This window comes from Fukomys damarensis, unplaced genomic scaffold, assembly GCF_012274545.1.
Source record: "Fukomys damarensis isolate Sample0158 unplaced genomic scaffold, DMR_v1.0_HiC HiC_scaffold_32, whole genome shotgun sequence".
Taxonomy (NCBI): domain Eukaryota; kingdom Metazoa; phylum Chordata; class Mammalia; order Rodentia; family Bathyergidae; genus Fukomys; species Fukomys damarensis.
The window spans coordinates 45,664,339-45,682,159 of NW_022900944.1; the positions used below are offsets into that span (position 1 = coordinate 45,664,339).

The 17,821-nt window shown below is 59.3% G+C and overlaps 1 protein-coding gene across 3 annotated transcripts in view; it reads right to left on the minus strand.

Moving 5' to 3' along the window:
• Nucleotides 1-13: 13 nt before the first annotated feature.
• Nucleotides 14-17,821, minus strand: part of Slc38a8 (solute carrier family 38 member 8) — a 22,430-nt gene continuing 4,622 nt past the window's right edge. For 2 of the 3 annotated variants that reach the window (XM_010618354.3, XM_010618352.2), the window contains 8 exons: nucleotides 15,480-15,612; nucleotides 14,664-14,765; nucleotides 12,538-12,595; nucleotides 8,957-9,071; nucleotides 7,751-7,898; nucleotides 7,258-7,466; nucleotides 6,517-6,568; nucleotides 14-5,241 (listed from right to left, as the gene is read on the minus strand). In XM_010618354.3, the coding sequence (XP_010616656.1) occupies nucleotides 5,148-5,241; nucleotides 6,517-6,568; nucleotides 7,258-7,466; nucleotides 7,751-7,898; nucleotides 8,957-9,071; nucleotides 12,538-12,595; nucleotides 14,664-14,765; nucleotides 15,480-15,612 (911 nt within the window). In that variant the 3' untranslated portion in view covers nucleotides 14-5,147. The remainder of the gene's footprint in view (nucleotides 5,242-6,516; nucleotides 6,569-7,257; nucleotides 7,467-7,750; nucleotides 7,899-8,956; nucleotides 9,072-12,537; nucleotides 12,596-14,663; nucleotides 14,766-15,479; nucleotides 15,613-17,821) is intronic. The other variant, XM_010618353.2, reaches the window with a different exon arrangement.

The following is a 17,821-nucleotide window of genomic DNA, read 5'->3' on the forward strand; positions in this document are numbered from 1 at the left end:
CCATTACCTCTGCCTGGTAGGAGCCTCGACCCCGTAGTGTCCAAGCTCATCCTGGGCCAGGCCCGTAGACAGCAGTAGAGCCCGTGTAGCCAGGGCCATGCCCAGCAGCCTGCCACCACCAGGCACAGGCGCCAAATAAACTCCAGTCAGGACCGGCCGTGTGCTGTGCTTCCTCGGCTCTGGGGGGACCAGGATAACCCCCTTCTTTCCGGTGGAAGTGGAACCGGGCCTCCCACGGCCAGGACCTTGGCGTCCTTACCTAAAATGGTTAACAGCTCCCTGGCGTAGGTGAGTCGACAGCTACACTCATGCCTGGCCTGGAGGTCAGGGACCCCCGTGACTGGCAGGTGTCAACCTTGCCACGCACCGGATTCTGTTCCCACAACACGGAGGCCCCGACGCTGCCCTCTGTCCCATCCCAAGTCCTGTTCCGGAAGCTCTGTGGCTTCCTCTCTCGGCTCTGGCCTGCCACAGAAGTCTCAGGGCAACAAGGCGGTGAGAGGCAGGTCCCCTGCCTAGAGACCATACCTAGGGTGCTGGGATGAGAGGACGGGGCTGGGAAGCCCGGTCCGGTCCTGCGGGAGCCTGGGGTGCTCGGGGCTTGTGACGGCCCTGCTGCGGTTATCCCTGCCCTTCTCCTGCCCCTCAGCTCACCGGGTACCCAGCAGCCCCTGTTCCCTTGATCCGGTCCTGCCATCTCCTCACGGTATCTTAAAAGGCCAGAACATGTGTCTGCCTGCTGCCAAGCCTGCTGTGTTCCCTGGTGGCTCAACTTTTTAAAAAATATTCTCAGGAGCTCTTTGGGGTACGAATGAGCGCCCCCACTGGTGCACCCTGTGCCCCCATACTCACCTGCTGTCCTGAATGGCATCGCTGCAAGGGGAAGCAGCTCGGCAAGCACAGGTCTTGACCATACCTGGGCACAGCTAACTCGTGATCCCTGCTCCAGTGTCAGGCACAGAGTAGGCCCACATAGGACTTACCCTGGACACACACTGGGCCGTGCCCATCGGGACAGGTGAGACACAGAGGGGGCTGGCAACTCTGCAGAGGTCACACAGCAAAGTAGCCCAGGCCTCATCTAAACCCAGCCCCACCGACCCTATCCTGTGCTCACCCACCTGCCACCTGGCACCACCTCAATATCCACACCAGCTTCCTCAAAAAGCCACCAGCAGAAGTGCTCCCAAGGGGGACTGCACCCCGCAGAGTGCACAGCGCCCGCGCACACACGTTCCAGCCTGGTGTCCGTGGCCCAGGTTCACATTCACCAGCCAGTGACAGACATGCAGGACACAGTGGACCCCTGCGCCCACCCGGTCCTCCATACCCACAGGTTTGCAGCTGTGGGACTGACCACATGTTGTGAGAAGAAAATGATTGCCCTGTGGTCCTGACCTGAACTGAACTGCGCGGTCAGGCCCAGCACAGTCCGCAGTGTCCATCTGCGCTGCCCAGCCGTCACTGCACCCCACAGCCTCACCGCACACTGCACCAGGCGCCGCAGGTCATCTGCGGAGCTGTGGCCATGTTACAGGCGATGCCACGCAGCTGGACGTGGAGACTGGCAGTCGGTGGGCCCTGGAACCCAGACCCTGTGGGCTCAGAACAGGGCGACAACATTCAGCCCTAAAAAGGCCTGAAGCGGCACATTGGGGCGCTGTGGGCCTCTTGGATGGGGCGTGCGTGATATATGACCACTTTCAGGAAATCACCCTGCTGGGCAGAGCGCAGATGAACAATTGATGGGGAAGCTGGGCTACTGGGCTGCTGGAAAGGTTCTGAGCCGGAAGGACAGTGCAGTAGCACCTTATACACCAGCTACCCCAGACTGCACACCTCCAGGGGCCAATCTGCTGTCATACGAATGTCACTGTAGTTCAAAATCCTAGCAAGTCAGCCACAGCAAGCCACCCACATCCTCTCGGGGCCCCATCCTAAGCTCAGGATCCCTACAGGAGGTGCACGGTGCGGGGCCAGCAGCACCAGGCTAGGCTGCTGAACCTGCAGACAGGCGCCCCTGGGGCAGTGGTTCCCACCAGCTCACGAAGCCCACCCGCAGGAGCACAGGCCCTTCCCACGAAGAATGTCACCTGGCCGTGCTGGGAGTGGAGCGGAGGCTGGGGTCTCTGTGCTCCGGCAGAGTTGTCCCACTGACCTGGAGCTCGTGGTAGGCCAGGCTCGCTGCCAAGAGCACTGCAGGTACCCTCAGCTCACCCTAGGGCTGGCCTCGGCTTTGTCCCAGATGAGCACCCAGAGGATGGAAGTCACAGCAAGAGGCAGGACCCTGAGACCAGGGCCAGCATGTGCTGGTGCCCTGAGGACGGGCACGGTGCCCTGAGGACACAGCCAGAAAGCGGCAGCGAGGACACTCGGCTCCTCCTGGCCCAGTGCACACACGAACCCTGCACACCACCTGCCCAAAGGCAGCACCGTCCTCCCCACGCGGCCACGGTCCATGCCTTGGCGAGCTGTGGTGCCAAGCAGGACAGTCCCTTCCCTAGGCAGACAGCAGAGCACTGCTTTCCCAAGCAGGCCAGGCTCGTTCCCGCGGGGTTAGGGTTGATGTGCGGCTCACAGGAAGACAGAAGCCTCTGCCCACGTGGAGCATTCAGCCGTCCCTGAAGCGCTTCGGCCTCCTCTCAGCGTTTACAGCCTAGCCACTTGCATCCCGCTGTGCTTTCCTGCTTCCGGCTGAGCCCTCAAATCATACAACTCCCCTTTCCTCTGGGCTGCAGGGAACCTTGATGTTCACCTGCCGAGCTCGTCCTAGGTTTCCCGAAGCAAAGCTGTCTGGGTCCCCACTGCTCGCGAGTCACTAGCACTCTGCCTTCATAAACACACCACACAGTAAGCCTGCTCTGGATGCTGCCGAGGCACTGAACGCTAGAAAATGGTCCTCAGTTTCCCAAGGCTCCAAGACCGCTTGGCCTGAATGCGCTGCTCCACCATTCCGGGACTCCCAGTACTGTCCAGCACGGCCCAGCCCTCCCCACCAGCCCCGCATAGCCTTTCAAGAAGCAGACGGGACCAGTAACACACGAAAGGCTGCCTGCCTTCAGCCCACGCTGAGATGACAAGGCGCCACTAAAGCAACACTGCCCCGTGGTCCTGCTCCCCAGGGCCCCGCCTGGGAGGATGCTGGCCATGGGATAGCGCATGCCCCCGCCACTGTGGCCAGGATGGAGGCTGGCAGAGGGCGCGTCACCTCCCCCAGGCCAGGCACACTGGTCTGCCCCACAGTGCCTCCTCAGCCTGGAGTGTGGACAACAGCATTCAGCCCCAAACCATCTCTGATCTCAACTCTGTGCCTTGCAGGACAGGCAGCCTCGACTTTGCCAGGCCTCAGTGGCCTTCACCTGCAAAATGTCTAGACCTGGAAGTATCATGTAACATCCAGGGAGTCACACACAGGACCTTGTGCCACGTGTTTGTTTACAGGAAGCTGAGGCAGGCAAACCTCAGAGGCTGACAGCAGACTCATTGCCTGAGGCTGAGGACAGGGGACATAGGCAGTGACTGGTTCTCAGGGGTCTTCTTGGGGTGATGAAAGCATGCTAGGAACAAACGGGGGGGCGGCTACACAACCCTGTGACTATACAGGAAACCACTGAGCAGCACACTGCAAAGGGGCAAAATTCATGCACACAAATTATATCACCATTTTAAAAATTCATGCATGTGGATGGGCTAGAAAGAAAACCAAAGAAATGAACTTATCACTCCTAACCTCACATGGTCCCAGACACAGCACAGGACATATACAAGAAGGGCCTGGCCCAGAGCCTGGCTTGCCATATACATGATAAAAAGAGTCAGGAATGGCAGCTCTACTCTCCCTGGTTGTCACCGCACTGGCTTCTGAGGGTGAAACCAAGGTAGAAAAATGTGGCCTGAGTCAGCAACACCCAGGACGTGGCCCCAGGCAGGGTTAAAGGCAGGGACACATGGACATGGGTCCCTTCCCACTCCCCCCGCTCCCCTTTCTGAGGTCCTGTCCTCTGTCACCCTCCACGGCAGGTGTGACAACTGCACAGTGTCAGGGTGGGCTCAGGCAAGACGCAGGGCACATGGTCCACTTGGCTTCTAGGCACCCAGGGTGCAGTGATGGAAGGGAAAGGTGCGCAGGCCTGCCCTGGGCAGTCACCTGCAGGCTGTACCTGTCACTTGTCTGTCTCTAGGACACAATACCTGATACAGCTTAAGGAGACAGGTTTATTTTGACTCACGGTTTTAGTGGGCTCAGTCCATGGCAGGTTGGCTCCAAGACAGGAACAGTCTGGCAGAGGGAAGAGGCTCAGCCCATGTAGTCAGGAAGCAGAGAGAGAGGAGGGAGGAGCCAGTAATAAGAACGCTCTCCTTCAGGTCACATCCCCTGAGACCGCCTCCAACAGGCCCCGCTGCCTTAATGGCGCATTTAGCCATGATCTCCTCAGTGGATAAATCCCCTGGCAAGCACAGGGCCCCAAGACTTTGGGGGTACACTATAGAGCTAAGCCATCACACTGGGGTCCACTGATCTAGACAGGATTGTGACTATACCACGAGTGCACTGCCACTGCAAGGGACACAGCCTAGATCCCCCTTGGGCCCCCACCCACTGCGCTCAGCTGGTAGCTTTGAACCCAACACCCCAAAGCCTGGTTCTCTGGGCTTCAGCCTGCTGTGCCTCCCCCTCTATTAAGGGCTGAGCCGTACACATAGGAAGAGAATCTGAAGCCCTAACCCTGGGCCCAGGGAACACGGCCCTACTTGGAGACTGGACTCTTGCACATCTTAACTGAGTTATTAAATGAGATCCAGTCAAGTCCAGTTGCCAACACACTAAATCAGGCTGCAGCCTAACTGAATGTCCCACGAGAAGAGGGAAATCTGAACACAGACATCCAGGGAGGCGGCCACACAAAGATGAAAACAGACCGGAGGGAAACCAACAAGTCAAGTGACCCCAGGGTCCTGGCAGGAAAGAGGGCAGGAAGGGGCCTCCAGAGGGAGGGTGCAGCAGCCAGTTTCTGTCAGTGAGCCCGGAACCCCCAAGAGCAAGCAGAACCGGTGAGCTCCAGGGGGCGGGGGAGTCCGTGAGCAGCATCCTCACACCAACAGCAGCCACACCAGTCTCCTCTCGAGCCAGACGCTGGAGAGGCTCCTCAGAGCAGCTCCAGGATGGCGGCCACGGTGCTCTGCCCAAAGATGAAGGTGCCCAGCAGCACCGAGACCACACCCCAGGCCTCCAGGCAGTACCTGCCAAGGCACAGAGCCCAGTCAGCCAGGGTGCTGGAGGTCTCCACCTCCGCCCCCGGTCAAGCACGCACGAAAACCTGCACCGTGCAGCCCACTAGCAGCTCCTATTTGGAGGAACTGCCACACTTCCTTCGCCCTGGAGAGACAGGTCTCAGAGACACTGGCAAACAAAGGACTCCAGCCTTTTAAAAACCTTGCTCCATTGCTTGTAACACACACATCTGGCAGCTGCTAGGGGAGAGGGTGGAGGAGCAGGGCTGGCAGGGACCAACAGCCACCAAGGCCACAGGCGCAAGCTTCCTAGAGTGAGCAGTTGCAACTGAGAAGCCTTTTCGGGGCACTGGACATGGGGCCAGCTGGGAGCCCAAGGGCAGTTTGGGGATGTCCAGAACACCCTTCTCAGTCCAGTTTGGGAGCCACGCCACGCTGTGATTTTGGAGAAACAGGCGTGGGCACGGTGGGGCTGGGGCTAGAGGATGTGGGCCACAGGCCTGCAGCTGGGACCTCAGAGTGACTGAAGCGCCACCAGATTCCCACCTGCCTGGCACTGACAGACAGACCTGTTTGGTAACGAAGCACAAGGCTGAGGTGATCATTCTGGATTTAGAGTGGGCCTGTGATCCCGACTGTCCTCCTAAGAGAAAGGCTACAGGGATGTGACCGCCGAGGCAGGGAAGCCTGTGAGAACGGAGGCAGGCTGGGACGAGGCAGCCGTGAGCCCAGCAGCGCCTCCTCTCAGCCGCCAGCCTCCAGCTCCAGAAGGGGGAGAGCCGATCTTTGCTGCATCAAGGCCCCCCTGCTAGTGAAGATTTGTGACAGCGGCCCCAGAAAACTAACACAGCCCCTCTGTCTGTCTTGGCCTCTACTTCCATATCTGTGGGGAGGAAATGTGGGAGGCGAGCAGTATAAGGGTTCAGATGCAGGAGCCTGGGCTGCAGGGTGGGGAGACAGGACCCCAGCAAGCCTGCTACCACGACAACACATCAGCTGGGCTCTGCTGGCTGAGGCCGCCACGTATGCGCTCCTGTCCTAGTCTGAACCGGGTAACAAGAGGGAAGATGCGCCACTCATGGGTCCCTAAGCAGGTCCACAGACGGTTCCAGCCAGGTGCTCAGAGCCGACGGCAATGTCAGACAGAATGCAAGCCCCAGTGTCACTGGCCAGGTGTCTGACGACCCAGATGCCATCTCCCAGGGCAGCCTTCCATCCCTATCTACAAGACAGGAGCAGCCTCACTCCTGGCCACACTGCCACCCCCACCCTGGGCACACTCACCTGACTCTTGGTCCTATGGGCTCGACGTCCACAGTGCAGATGAGGCATAAACCTGGGGAGGAGACACAGGCTCACCCCGCCCCCCTCACAGACCACGCAAAGGGAGAGCTGTGGGCGAGAGCCACCGACATCCCTCAGGGGACGCGGGAGATCACAGGCCTTTGCCGGAGGTGGCCCCACCGCTCAGCCTGTGGTTGGAGGCCTGGGGGGTCAGCACTCAGCCAGAGCCCGGCAGCTCTTCCACGTGTGTTTTACACGTGTGATCAGAAATATGTGACCGCTGTCACCGAGTGCATCCGACGGAGAAGCCGGCTCAGAAAAACGTGACTGATCCGGCACCGTGCAACTTCTCTTCCCCAAAGTCAAAATGATGACGAGAGGGAAACATTTTGAATCAGTTCAGGACATCGAGGCAGCCGTGACAATACAACTAAGGACACGAGAGAGCACTTCCAGAACAGCTCCAATGACAAGTGTGTTCGAAGTGAGGGCAGTATTCTGGGGGGATTCATGGCAACGTGCCCTTTGGCGTAATAAAACTTTTAAAGGTCAACTTTGACGGTAATTTTCGATCATTTCTCACACAGGTGGGCCTGTGAGGGGCTGCTGAGCTGCTCCACCACAGCAAGTACGGAGGGCCCAGCGCTGGCCCAGCTCGGTGGCCAGGCACCCACGTAGGGCCCCAGTCCCACCCCCTAGACTGTGACCTCTGCCCAGCACAGGGCTCCGTGCGGTGCTCACCTGGGAAGATGAAGATGAAGAAGGCGCTCGCACCCCCAATGACGCCGATGATGCTGCCGAGGTCGGGCAGACACAGGGCCATCGCGAGCGTCACAGCCACCCACAGGACAGTCAGCGGCACCCGAACCCACGGCCCCGAGGGGTCGGCCAGCACTGGTGGCCCCTGTGCCCCACAGCAGCTTCTCTTCCAGAAATCCTGCATCACGGACCTGCAGGCCACAGGGTCACGGGCACACACGGGCATCGCCAGCCACCAGCCCTCCCAAGTCGCCACCCAACACCCAGCAGGCCTCCTACCCCGCACCACCAGGCCTGGGCTGCTGGCAGTGTGGAGGGGCAGCTTCGAGTAAAACCCCCTGAGCGCTCCGTGCCCACGCTTCCTCCCTGATTCTCAGAGAGCAGGACAGCCCTGTGCCGAGCTACCACATGCCACAGGAGGCCGAGAAGCACAGCGTGGTGTGAGGACCCCACCCCCACCCTCGGCAGGGCTCACCTCCCCAGGAAGAGCACAATGGGGTAGACGGTCACAACGGAGACAGCAAAGAAGACCCGGGCAATGACCACGGCTGTGTTGTTGCCCGGGTAGGACATCAAGATGTCTGCAGAAACTTCGGACCCGAAGGTCAAGAAACCATAAACTCCTGCAGAGGGGAAAGATGGAGGCCAGGGAGCTCCCGCTAGAAAACGTCTGCACCACCTCAGGCCGGCCTGCTATTTCCCCAGGTTGTCTCCCCCTATGGATGGCTCGGAGCTGGGCCCCTCCACTGTGGAGAGCGGCACTGGCCCGGCAGAGATGCAGCACTTGGGAAACAAATGCACCTTGCACTGTGCACCTCATTCCACAGCGGCTATGGAGAGCGGCTGCCTGTGTACCCTTTTCCAGACTTTTCCAGACGGGGCGACCAAGGCTGGGGTGTCAACCATCGTCCAGAATCACAGAGCCAGTCGCACAGGACCAGCCAGCTGGCCTGTCCCCGGGCCCCAGTCCAACGCTGCTCTCAGTCACCCACATCCCGTCTGTCCTGAGAGGTCTTCGCCTGTGGCTCCCCCCAGGGCCTGGGAGTCCCGCGATTCTGCTGAGCCCCAGCACCAGGGATGCCAAGAGGTGACGCACGGTCACAGACATGAGGCCCCTGGCCCGGGCTGCAGGGCCTCAGGACCTCCGTGCTGGGAAGAGGTCCCCAGCAGGCTTCTCCGGGACCTCAAAGCCGAAGGCCCTTCCTGGTATGGAGGCAGATGAAGGAAAGCACAACCAGGATGGACAGCGGCCGGACGAAGTCAGCCTGGGCAGAATGGGCTGCTGATGTGCTGTGTGACCTTGGGTATGTCACATCCCTTGCCGAGCTAGACTTTTGTCACCTTTGACAGTGCCAGCCTACCTCACACAGCTGGGAACACCGTGCTGTAATGCGATACCCAGATGAGGCATCACCAGATGAGATGCCACCAGCCTGTCCCCCAAACACTGGGCGGGGTGGGCGTCAGTGTGAGGGCAGCCAGACTAGGGACTTGGCTTTGCCCTTCCAGGGCAAGGCTGTGTTTGAGCCCCAGAGCCATCTGGCCTCAGTTTCCTCACTATGGCCCGGGGCCTGTCCTGTGGGTGCTGAGGAGGCAACTAGCAAAAGCCCTTAGAACGCAGGGCACTGTGTGCCATCCTTGCCCTTCCTCCTCTGGTCCTGGCACCCCGGGCAGTGCCCACCTGTCAGCGAGTAGAGGAGGCAGCAGGACAGCAAGGACAGCACAGAGACCAGGGCCCAGTGGGACAGGCTCCTCGGGCGCAGGCTGCAGTAGATGGACACAGCGGCTTCATGACACTGGAACACAGAGCGGTGGCTCAGCGGGACTCCAGCCAGTGGATGTTAGACCTACCTGGAGCCATGGGGCGAGTGCTGTGCCCAGAAATTGTGGAGCACCTGTCCATGCCCAGACAGCAGGGCTAGAAGCAAACCACATGACTCTCACTGTGGAGTGTTATGTGGCCCTGAAAAAGGTTAAACATGACCTCATGCCTCAACACAGAATAGTCATATGGACACACTACAAACCCAGAGAAAGAAGCCAGGTAGCCGGTGTGGTGGTGCACACCTCTAATCCTAGCACTTGGAGAGGCTGGGGCAGGAGGACTGCAAGTTTGAGCCCAACCTAGGCAGTTTAGTAACCTAGTAAGACTCTATCTCAAAACATAAAAAGGGCTGTAGAAGCCCTGGGTTCAGCACCCTGTAATACACACCCCCGCAGGAGAGAACACCTCCATGAGCTTAATGGCAGGTCACAAGGCAGACACACCTATGACAGGCGCTGGGCCTCTGCCCCGGAGACACAGCAGAGGGACCACTGCTGGTGGTGGGGCTTGCCCGTGTCCTGCTGGACGGCATGTAGCACCTGGGCATGGCGCCATCTGTGTCACCCAAAACTGATCCACAAGGGGCCACGTGTCCCCTGGGGCACCACTGCCTGCTGGGGTCCCAGCTCTACCATGACACAGCAGGACAGTGGGTTGGGGCAGAGGAAGGGACTGACTGGAGAAGCTGGCGAGGGGACGCCTGGGGGTGGCGATGTCACATGGAGAACCACGGATCCGTGACTCACACAGTTGCGGGTCACGTGGAGTGTCACAGTAAGCCTCATTCAGCCAACACCAGGAGCCACCTGCGATCTAGCTTTCTGGTCCCGACACCAGCGCCACACAGCCGAGGGCCCTAAGGGCAGCCAGGGCTGAGGCAATGGTGCCACAGGTGCCCCTTCGCCTGGCTCTTCCTGGCCCTGGCAGGGTCCCTCCCTCGCGAGGAGACACAGATGCCTCCTCTGATGTCGTCCTGTCCTCCCTCGGAGGATATCCCGCCCTGGTCCTGTAGCCCGCTCATCCTGAGCGGGTCCAGAGCCTGCCACGGCTGATGGCACCCAGGGTGAGCAGCACCCCTGCCTCCAGCGGGCCAGCACGCAGATGCTCGAGCCCAGCCCCGTTCAAGCTGGGGCAAGGTGTGACCCGGCCAGCGTGGTGGCCCTCACAGAGCATGCACGGTGGAAGTGGAGCACCGCCCTCCTGGCCCTTGAGCCTCTGGCCTGTGCTTTCTTCCCTGAGGACGCCCTGACCTCCTGGGGCACCTGGGCTGCTGGCAGGCTCAGCTGGGCAGCGAGGCACCCTGGACCCCAACCAGCAGCAGCCAGACTCACGGGTAAGTCCCTGTCTCCTGCACCTGTCACACATCCTGACTCCTCACCATGGCCCCAGGGACCTGCAGCTCTGTGGCCCACAGCGGTGCACCTCACAAGGCGACCCCATCGTACTCCTGCATGGGCCATCTCTCTGAGTGGCCAGCAGGAAAGCGTGGCTCCTCTGCAGGGCAGTGTCTGGGGCTGGCTGGGCTGGTGGGCTCACAGCTCCTCGGGATGGAGGCAGAGCAGGGACAGGGGCAACCTGCAGGTGCAAACTGAGGCATAGAAGCACACCCTGGGATATCACTCGGCTGTTAATCCTAACAAAGCTGGCTGGGTGTGGTGGCGCACACCTGTAATCCCAGTACTCAGGAGGCTGAGGCAGGAGGATTGCTGTGAGTTCAAGACCAGCCTGGGCTACACAGTGAGTTCTAGGTCAGTCTCAATGACATAGTGAGACCCTGTCTCAAAAAAAAAACAAAACAAAAACCCTAACGGAGCTAAGACGTGCAGTGTGCAGAAAAGCTGGGAACAGCGACAAGGAGAGCGGCTGGACACAAAGGGCCACACGTCACATGACCCCGTTTGTAGGAAGCGCCCCTCACAGGGAAACCCAGAGGCAGATGGGGGTCCGAGGTTACCAGAGGCTGGGGGTGGGTGCAGGGCCACCGCTACCGGGCATGGGGCCTCCTGGTGACGGCTGTGTGACTTGGTTGTACACTGTAGAGGAGTGGACTGGATGGGAGGTGAATCACAGGTCAGTAAAGAGGCATAAAAACAAGAGCCGGAAGTCCCAGTGTGGCCACAGGGAGCAGAACCCTCACCAGCTCCGTACAGCTTTGGTTAGAGGGAGCTGTGCACTGCTAAATGTGCTTGTGGGGGCTCAGACCTCCTGGTGACAAGAGGTCCAGCCTGGCCACCTCCTACCACCTTCACCTGCATCTCCCCCCACCCCCAGGCCTCCACACTCGGAGCCAGATCTTGACGCCCTCTCTGGCCTGAGCCCGACCCCCCACGCTCACGCCATCACCGCCAAGGCCATGTCCCAGGCAACCACAGCTGGCCTTGTTGCTAGGAGAACGGATGAAGGAGCTGCAGGGGCAAAGGTACAGCCTGCGGGCATCTGGGAGGTGCCAAGAGGCGCAGGGCAGCTGCGCGGAACCCGGACAACAGCCAGCAGTGACTCGGTACCACACATCTTGTAAAACACCGGGAACCCGCGTGAGCCGTCGGCCAAGCCCCAGACGTGACACTAGTGACTTATGCGGAAGAGAAATGAGAACATTTCCTACATGTTTTCAAAAATGTTCTCAAGGAAAAGAGAAAGAGAAAGGTTGGTTGGTTTGTTATTGCTAAAATGGCTCTTCCACAAAGTGCAAGATGAAGAACAAAACTGGGACCAAGCTGGTGGATAAAGGGAGGAAAATCTCAAGAGGCTGCAAATTGAGAACTATCCCAAATTCTGCAGACCTGGCTGTGCTTGGAACAGTGGTGGTGGCTGTGTTCGGAAGTCAGAGCAAATTGTCCTTACAGTGACACATGAAGGGTACTGTCGACCGCCACCAGCTTGGGACGTGAGCAGATGCCAGCCTCTTCACACCTTGCTGTCCCTCCACCTGGCTCCTCCTGTGTCCTTCCGCAGGTGTCTCTGACACCCCACCCCTCTGCTCGGACACCGCACAGAACCGAGTCCTTGCTCCAGCGCGTTCTAGGGGACTGTTGTCTGTCCCAGCACCAGGACACCTGTGCACTCCTGGCCCCTCCAGCCTGGGGCCTCCCATGGTGTGAACCTTCTCTCAGGCCACAGCAGCCACAGGACACTGGCAGAAGCCACCTGTTTCCAGGTGTCCCTGCAGTGACAGTCCTGTGAGCATTCTGCAGAGAGGGGGACAGGTCCCAGGTCTCTGCTGCACCCCGGACCCAATCAGCATGGTGCTGTTGTCGCTATATGTGAAAGTCGGGGCCCCAAATATAAGGGCAGTTTATGCACCCTAGGAGTCCAGGTGCCATCCACCTGCAGAGTCTTGGGAAGACGGCTGAGAGCCATCGTATCCTAGAGCAAGTCCCCAGCCTTTCCCGAGGGAAGCCACACCATCCCCAGGGAACAGGGGGTCCTGCCCTCACCTGGAATCCGAAGCAGATGGTGGGGAAGACACTGAACACGGATGTCCAGGAGGAGGTGCTGCGGGCAGACAGGAATGGGTGTTCATTAAGCAATGGCCAGACGCAGGTCTCCCGCAGTGTGAAAAGAGGAATCTAAATGGCCCCGGGGGAGATGTGACCAAGTGTGGCCGGAGGCGTGGTTTTAACGACTGTGCCCCTGACAAGGCTTTGGGGATGGAAGAGGGTGCTGGCTACACACTGCCCTGTTGAAATGCCCCTTTGCTGATATGTGGTAATGTGGCAGTCCCCACAGGGCGGGACCTGTGCAAGCCGAGGGCTAGCGGGGCTCCTACCTCCCTCCTGGGGCCCCTGCTCCCGAGCTGTCAGGTGCAAGGTGGGGGCAGCTTCCATTCAATGAAGTCCGAGTAGTCAGACCAGCCACCAAAGAGGGCAGAGGTGGGCATGGCCAGAGCCTGCAGGGCAAGGCCCCGGGGCTCCTCCCTGGTGACCCCAGCTTCCTGTGACCAGCTCCTGTCCGAGCCAGCCTCCAGCACCAAGAGGGGACACAGCAGGCTGGGGTGTAAACAGCGTCCCCCGCAGAACACCGGCCCACCAAGAGGCTCACTCCCTCCATCCCCCGGAAACCTGCGCGTAACGTATGTCACCTCACGGGCCGAAAGAACTCGGGATGAGGGAGACTCTGACGTCACTCAGCTGAGCCCAGGGCACAGCAGCCCTGGCAGAGATCCCTGCCTGGCTGTGGGGGGACGGCGGCAGGAGGCACAGAGAAACACAAGGTGGCTGCTCAGCAGGAGGAGGAAGGAACCACAAGCTGAGCACTACAGGTGGCTGTGACAGGCTGCGAAGGCAGGAATGACCTTCTCTGGAGCTCTGGAAGGAGCCAGCCCTGCCTCTCCCTTCAGTGCGCCCTGTGACTCTGGGGTTGCACTTCTGGTCTCAGAACGGGGAGCCGGACATTTGCCTTAAGCTACTAAGCACGTGGTCCCTTGTCACAACAGCTACGGGACCCTGAGCTGGAGCTGCTGCTCTATGCTGCTCTGTGGCACAGCCAGGGGTGGCCAGGCTTCCGGTCATGAGATGCCTGTGTTTCACCCTGGCCTCAGTCAGCCCGCTCCTGTGCCATTCTCTCTCTCTGCTGGTTATTCCCAGCGGCCCCCAAACGTGCTCTGACCCCACCACCTCTCCCTGCTCCCCACATCTGTGGCTCTTTGCCATCCCCCTGCCCCGCCTGTCTGTCCCCCGACGTGGCTCATCACAGCACCAGTGACCTCCATGGCCAAATCTGACGGCCGGTGCTCACTCCCACCTCCTAGTTATATTTGCTCATCTCAGGAACCCCATCATCCCCCACACTGCATGGAGCAGGGCCCCCCATACCTCAGAATCTGCCTTGTATATGTGTGATTAAGGTGGGGCGAGCTGGGTCAGGAACCCCAAATCCCGTGCGTGACACCCTTCTGAGAGGAGACACACAGGGAGAAGACAATCTGAAGAGGCAGCAGCCGGGAGAGCAAGGCCGCTGCACGACAAAGACAGAGGTTGCTGGCGCCACCGGGAGCTGAAAAAGCAGAGAAGCGCCTCCCCCTGGCTGTCAGACACTGTGATTCTGGACTTCAGCTCCAGGATGAGAGGCATCCCCGATGGGATGAGCCCTCCACTTGGGGTCACTTTACAGCAAGTCTGACCACGTCTGTCACCTCCTGCTCCAGCTCCTCGGTTGGAAGCACAGGATCTGGGCAGGGTCCCTACGGTCTCTGTCTCGGACCCGGCTCAGCACACCACAGGGCCCAGGCATCCTCTAGAGAAGCCACGCTGAAGTCGGAACAGGCAGTGTCTCCCATTTCCCTGGAGATGATCAAACCGTCCTGGAGGCTCCACCCTCACCCCAGCCCCTGCCCTGGCTCCAGCTGGCCCCACCTCCCACTTCTTGCTTTTCCCTGTGCCAGGCACTGTCCAGCTACTGGGTTCCACTGCCTCCGCATCTGCCCGGGGCCCCAGGCCTGTCCTTTGTGGAGGAAGGGCTTTCCCTGGGCTTTATCATATATCACAGACACAAGAGCTCCCGGGGAAGGAGCTGGACTGCGAAGGAACCCGGAAGCCTCGGAAAGCGCTTCCCGAAGACTCACCTCTGTGAGGGGCGGGGCTCGCGTGCAAGGTCCTGGGGCCAGAGATAGTACTGTGCCATCACCACCACAGCCAGGTAGCAGGCAGCCAAGGTGCCTAGGATGCTGACATGCAGATGGGGACAGCGTGAGGGACCTCCCGGGGTGACACGTGTGGCCAGTACTGGGGAGCACGGCAGGGTTGAACCCCAGCTCAGCCCTGGCCAGTGCAGTGCTCCTACCCGCTGCACCAGAACCTGTGCCCCCTCATCTGTGAGCGCTGTGAGGAGCTCAGGCAGTACTGCACTGGCCCAGTCAGACGTGTGGAACCCTACTGTCGCCTGGTGTCCCGGAGGATGCCAGGACAGCCAGCCAGCCACTCGGGTTTGGCACCCAAGCCAGGCCACCATCGGCTCAGCCACACAGCAGAGGGAATCGACCTTGGCCTGGCTTCAAGGGGTACAGATGGGGGTGGGTACAGTGGGTCTCCAGGGAAAACCCGCTGACTGTACACAGAACAGCAAGGGCGGGCAGCCCACAGGGGTGGCCCTGGTGCCAGGCTTCCTTGCAACAGTGCACTGAAAGCCTGGAGGCAAAAGCGAAGAACAGGCCTGCACATCTCTCTCCCTGTCTGCACACAGAGCCTCTAACAGTGACATAGCAAAACAGGATGTGACCTCTCTTTCCTCCCATGGGCTCATATTACTTGCGTGAGTTCCCATTTTTCCCCTTTTCCAAACAGGAGGTGCAGCCCCGCGGCTCCCGTGTCCTTCCTGTACCAACGCTCACAATGGGTACAGCCAGCGTAACCACCTGCCACATGGTCTGCAGCCCACGTACCTGGTGTACTTCTGGAAGGCGATCTCCCGAGGCACGGACAGGGGCAGGATGAGCAGCGCACACAGCAGGGGCAGCGTGAAGCGCTGGGCAGTGAACCAGGGCTGCGGGACGCCTGGCAGGAGGGCTTCGCACACTGTTGGGAGCCGGGAGCTCAGGGGCTGCCTGAGGTCAAACTGGGGCCACTGCAGACTGGCCTGCGGAGACCTGGGGGCACCCTGCAGGCCCGGGGTCCCCCCACGGGGCCTCTGACTACCAGCCCTATGTCACCTATGGCAGCTGGGGGCTCCTAGAGGCCAAGGCGGAAGCTGCCTGTCACAGAAGCCAAGCTGAGAGCTGCATGAGGTCTCATCCACCGCATCCCGCGGGACGAAGCTGCCCAAGAGCCCACCTGATCCCAGGGTGGGGGACAGAACCTCCGGGGGAAGGAGCAGCAGAGTCTGGGGCTGGCTTTATTCTGCCACCGTATGATGGCTGATGTGGAGCGGATGTAAGAGCAGGACGATGGAAAGCAGCAGACGATGGCTGGAGCCCTGGAAGGCAGCCCCGCCATCCGGCCGAGGGCAGAGGGGGTTCTCGGGGCCTGGGGGCACCTGCACATACGTGGTTAGCAAACCTTTCTCTATTCTCAACAAAGACAGCCGTGCAAGGAAAGAAACGCCTTGAGACCAGCTCATCTGCTGAGATGACGCAGGGGGAGCTACGCTGTTGTACAGAGCCATCCACGTGGGAGGGCAGAGCGTGGGTTCCAGGCTGAGGCACCAGAAAGGTGCAGATGCCAAGGGGCGTGGGCACCGCGGGCTTTAGACCTCTGTGTCACACCGGACGGGTGCCAGCCCTTCCTATCGGTTGGGATGAGCTGCTAGCAGGATTCTCCCCAAACCTGCGATCTCTAGGGCTAGGGCGCGCCTTCAGGTCCTCAGCACCAAGGACAGCGGTCGTCGGTACCGAACTCAAGTGAGGACTCTAAGCGCCCGTTTCCATTTAGCGCTCCTCTCCAGAAGCTTGCGCTTGGCAAAGCGAGACACATTCCCCAGACACCTAAGGAGAAACCCACAGGCAGTGCTGTGCACCCCACTCGCTCAGAGCCGGGGCGGGGGCTCCTATCCTCACGAGTACTCCAGGCACAGTGCTCCTGTCAACACAGCCCGACCATCAGTTCCCCGGAACGGAAACTTGGGGGAAACCCCACCTGCCACTGGCAGGCAGGGCGTTTCGTGAACATCCATCCCCCGAGGGGCTTGGAGATGCCAGCCTCCACACACTGTGATGGAAGACAGTTTCCTAACCCACGACAGCCTTCGTTCCAAAACCCCACAGCCAGGAGCCTTTTCGTGCGTGAGTCGGAGACAAGAAAAAAAAAATAGCAAAAACAGCAGATTTAAATTCAACCCTATCAACAATTACATTCCAATTATGTCTAAATATTCCAATTAAGCCTGAGATTGTCAAGATGGTTAAAATGCAAGATTTGAGCATATGCTGCCTATAAGAAATGCATTTTAAAATCCAAAGCCACAGTCAAGTTCAAAGTAAAGGAACAGGAAAGATGTCTACTGTACAAACACAGGTCCTCAGAAAGCTGGGCTGGCTCTAACTACAGCAGAGAGGTACACTTACGCCAGAGATAAAGCAGAATATTTCATAATAAAAGGATGCACCTGGTCACAGAGCTCCAAAGGCCATGAGGCAGAGATTGATAGAATTAAAGGGAGAAACAAAAAATCTGTAATCATAGCTGGAGCTTTTAACACTCTTCTCTTAGATTTTGATAGAACCAGAATAGAATTTTTAAAAAGCCAATAAGGCTTCAGTAAGGCTTTGAAGGAAGTCCCAAACAGAGCCGTTGAGCACCTTGGTCTAAGGGCTTTCTCTAACACACTGCACCAGCGATGGCAGCACGCGTGGGCCGCTCACCAAGCTGGACGATGTGCCGGGCCATAGGCCCCTCTCAAAGTTACAGAGCCAAGGATTTGGCTGTGTGATAGAGTGCTTGCCCAGCCTCTGTGAGGCCCTGGATTGCACCCCTTGCGCCCAGGTTCTCCCCATCCACAGTGCAGAGCCAGATGGGATCTTAAAGTCTCCCCAAATGGAATTTAATTCAAACATTTCCTATGTCAAAGAAGAAACTGCAACAAAATTATGCAAACACTTGCAATGGCACAGAAACAGAAACAGAACATGTCACAATGGCTAAGAGGCAGGGAAGCCAGGTGTGGTGGCTCACGCCTGTAATCCCAGCACTGGGGAGGCTGAGGCAGGAGGATCGCTGTGAATTTGAGACCAGCCTGGGCTACATAGTGAGTTCCAGGTCAGTCTCAACTACATAGTGAGACCCTGTCTCA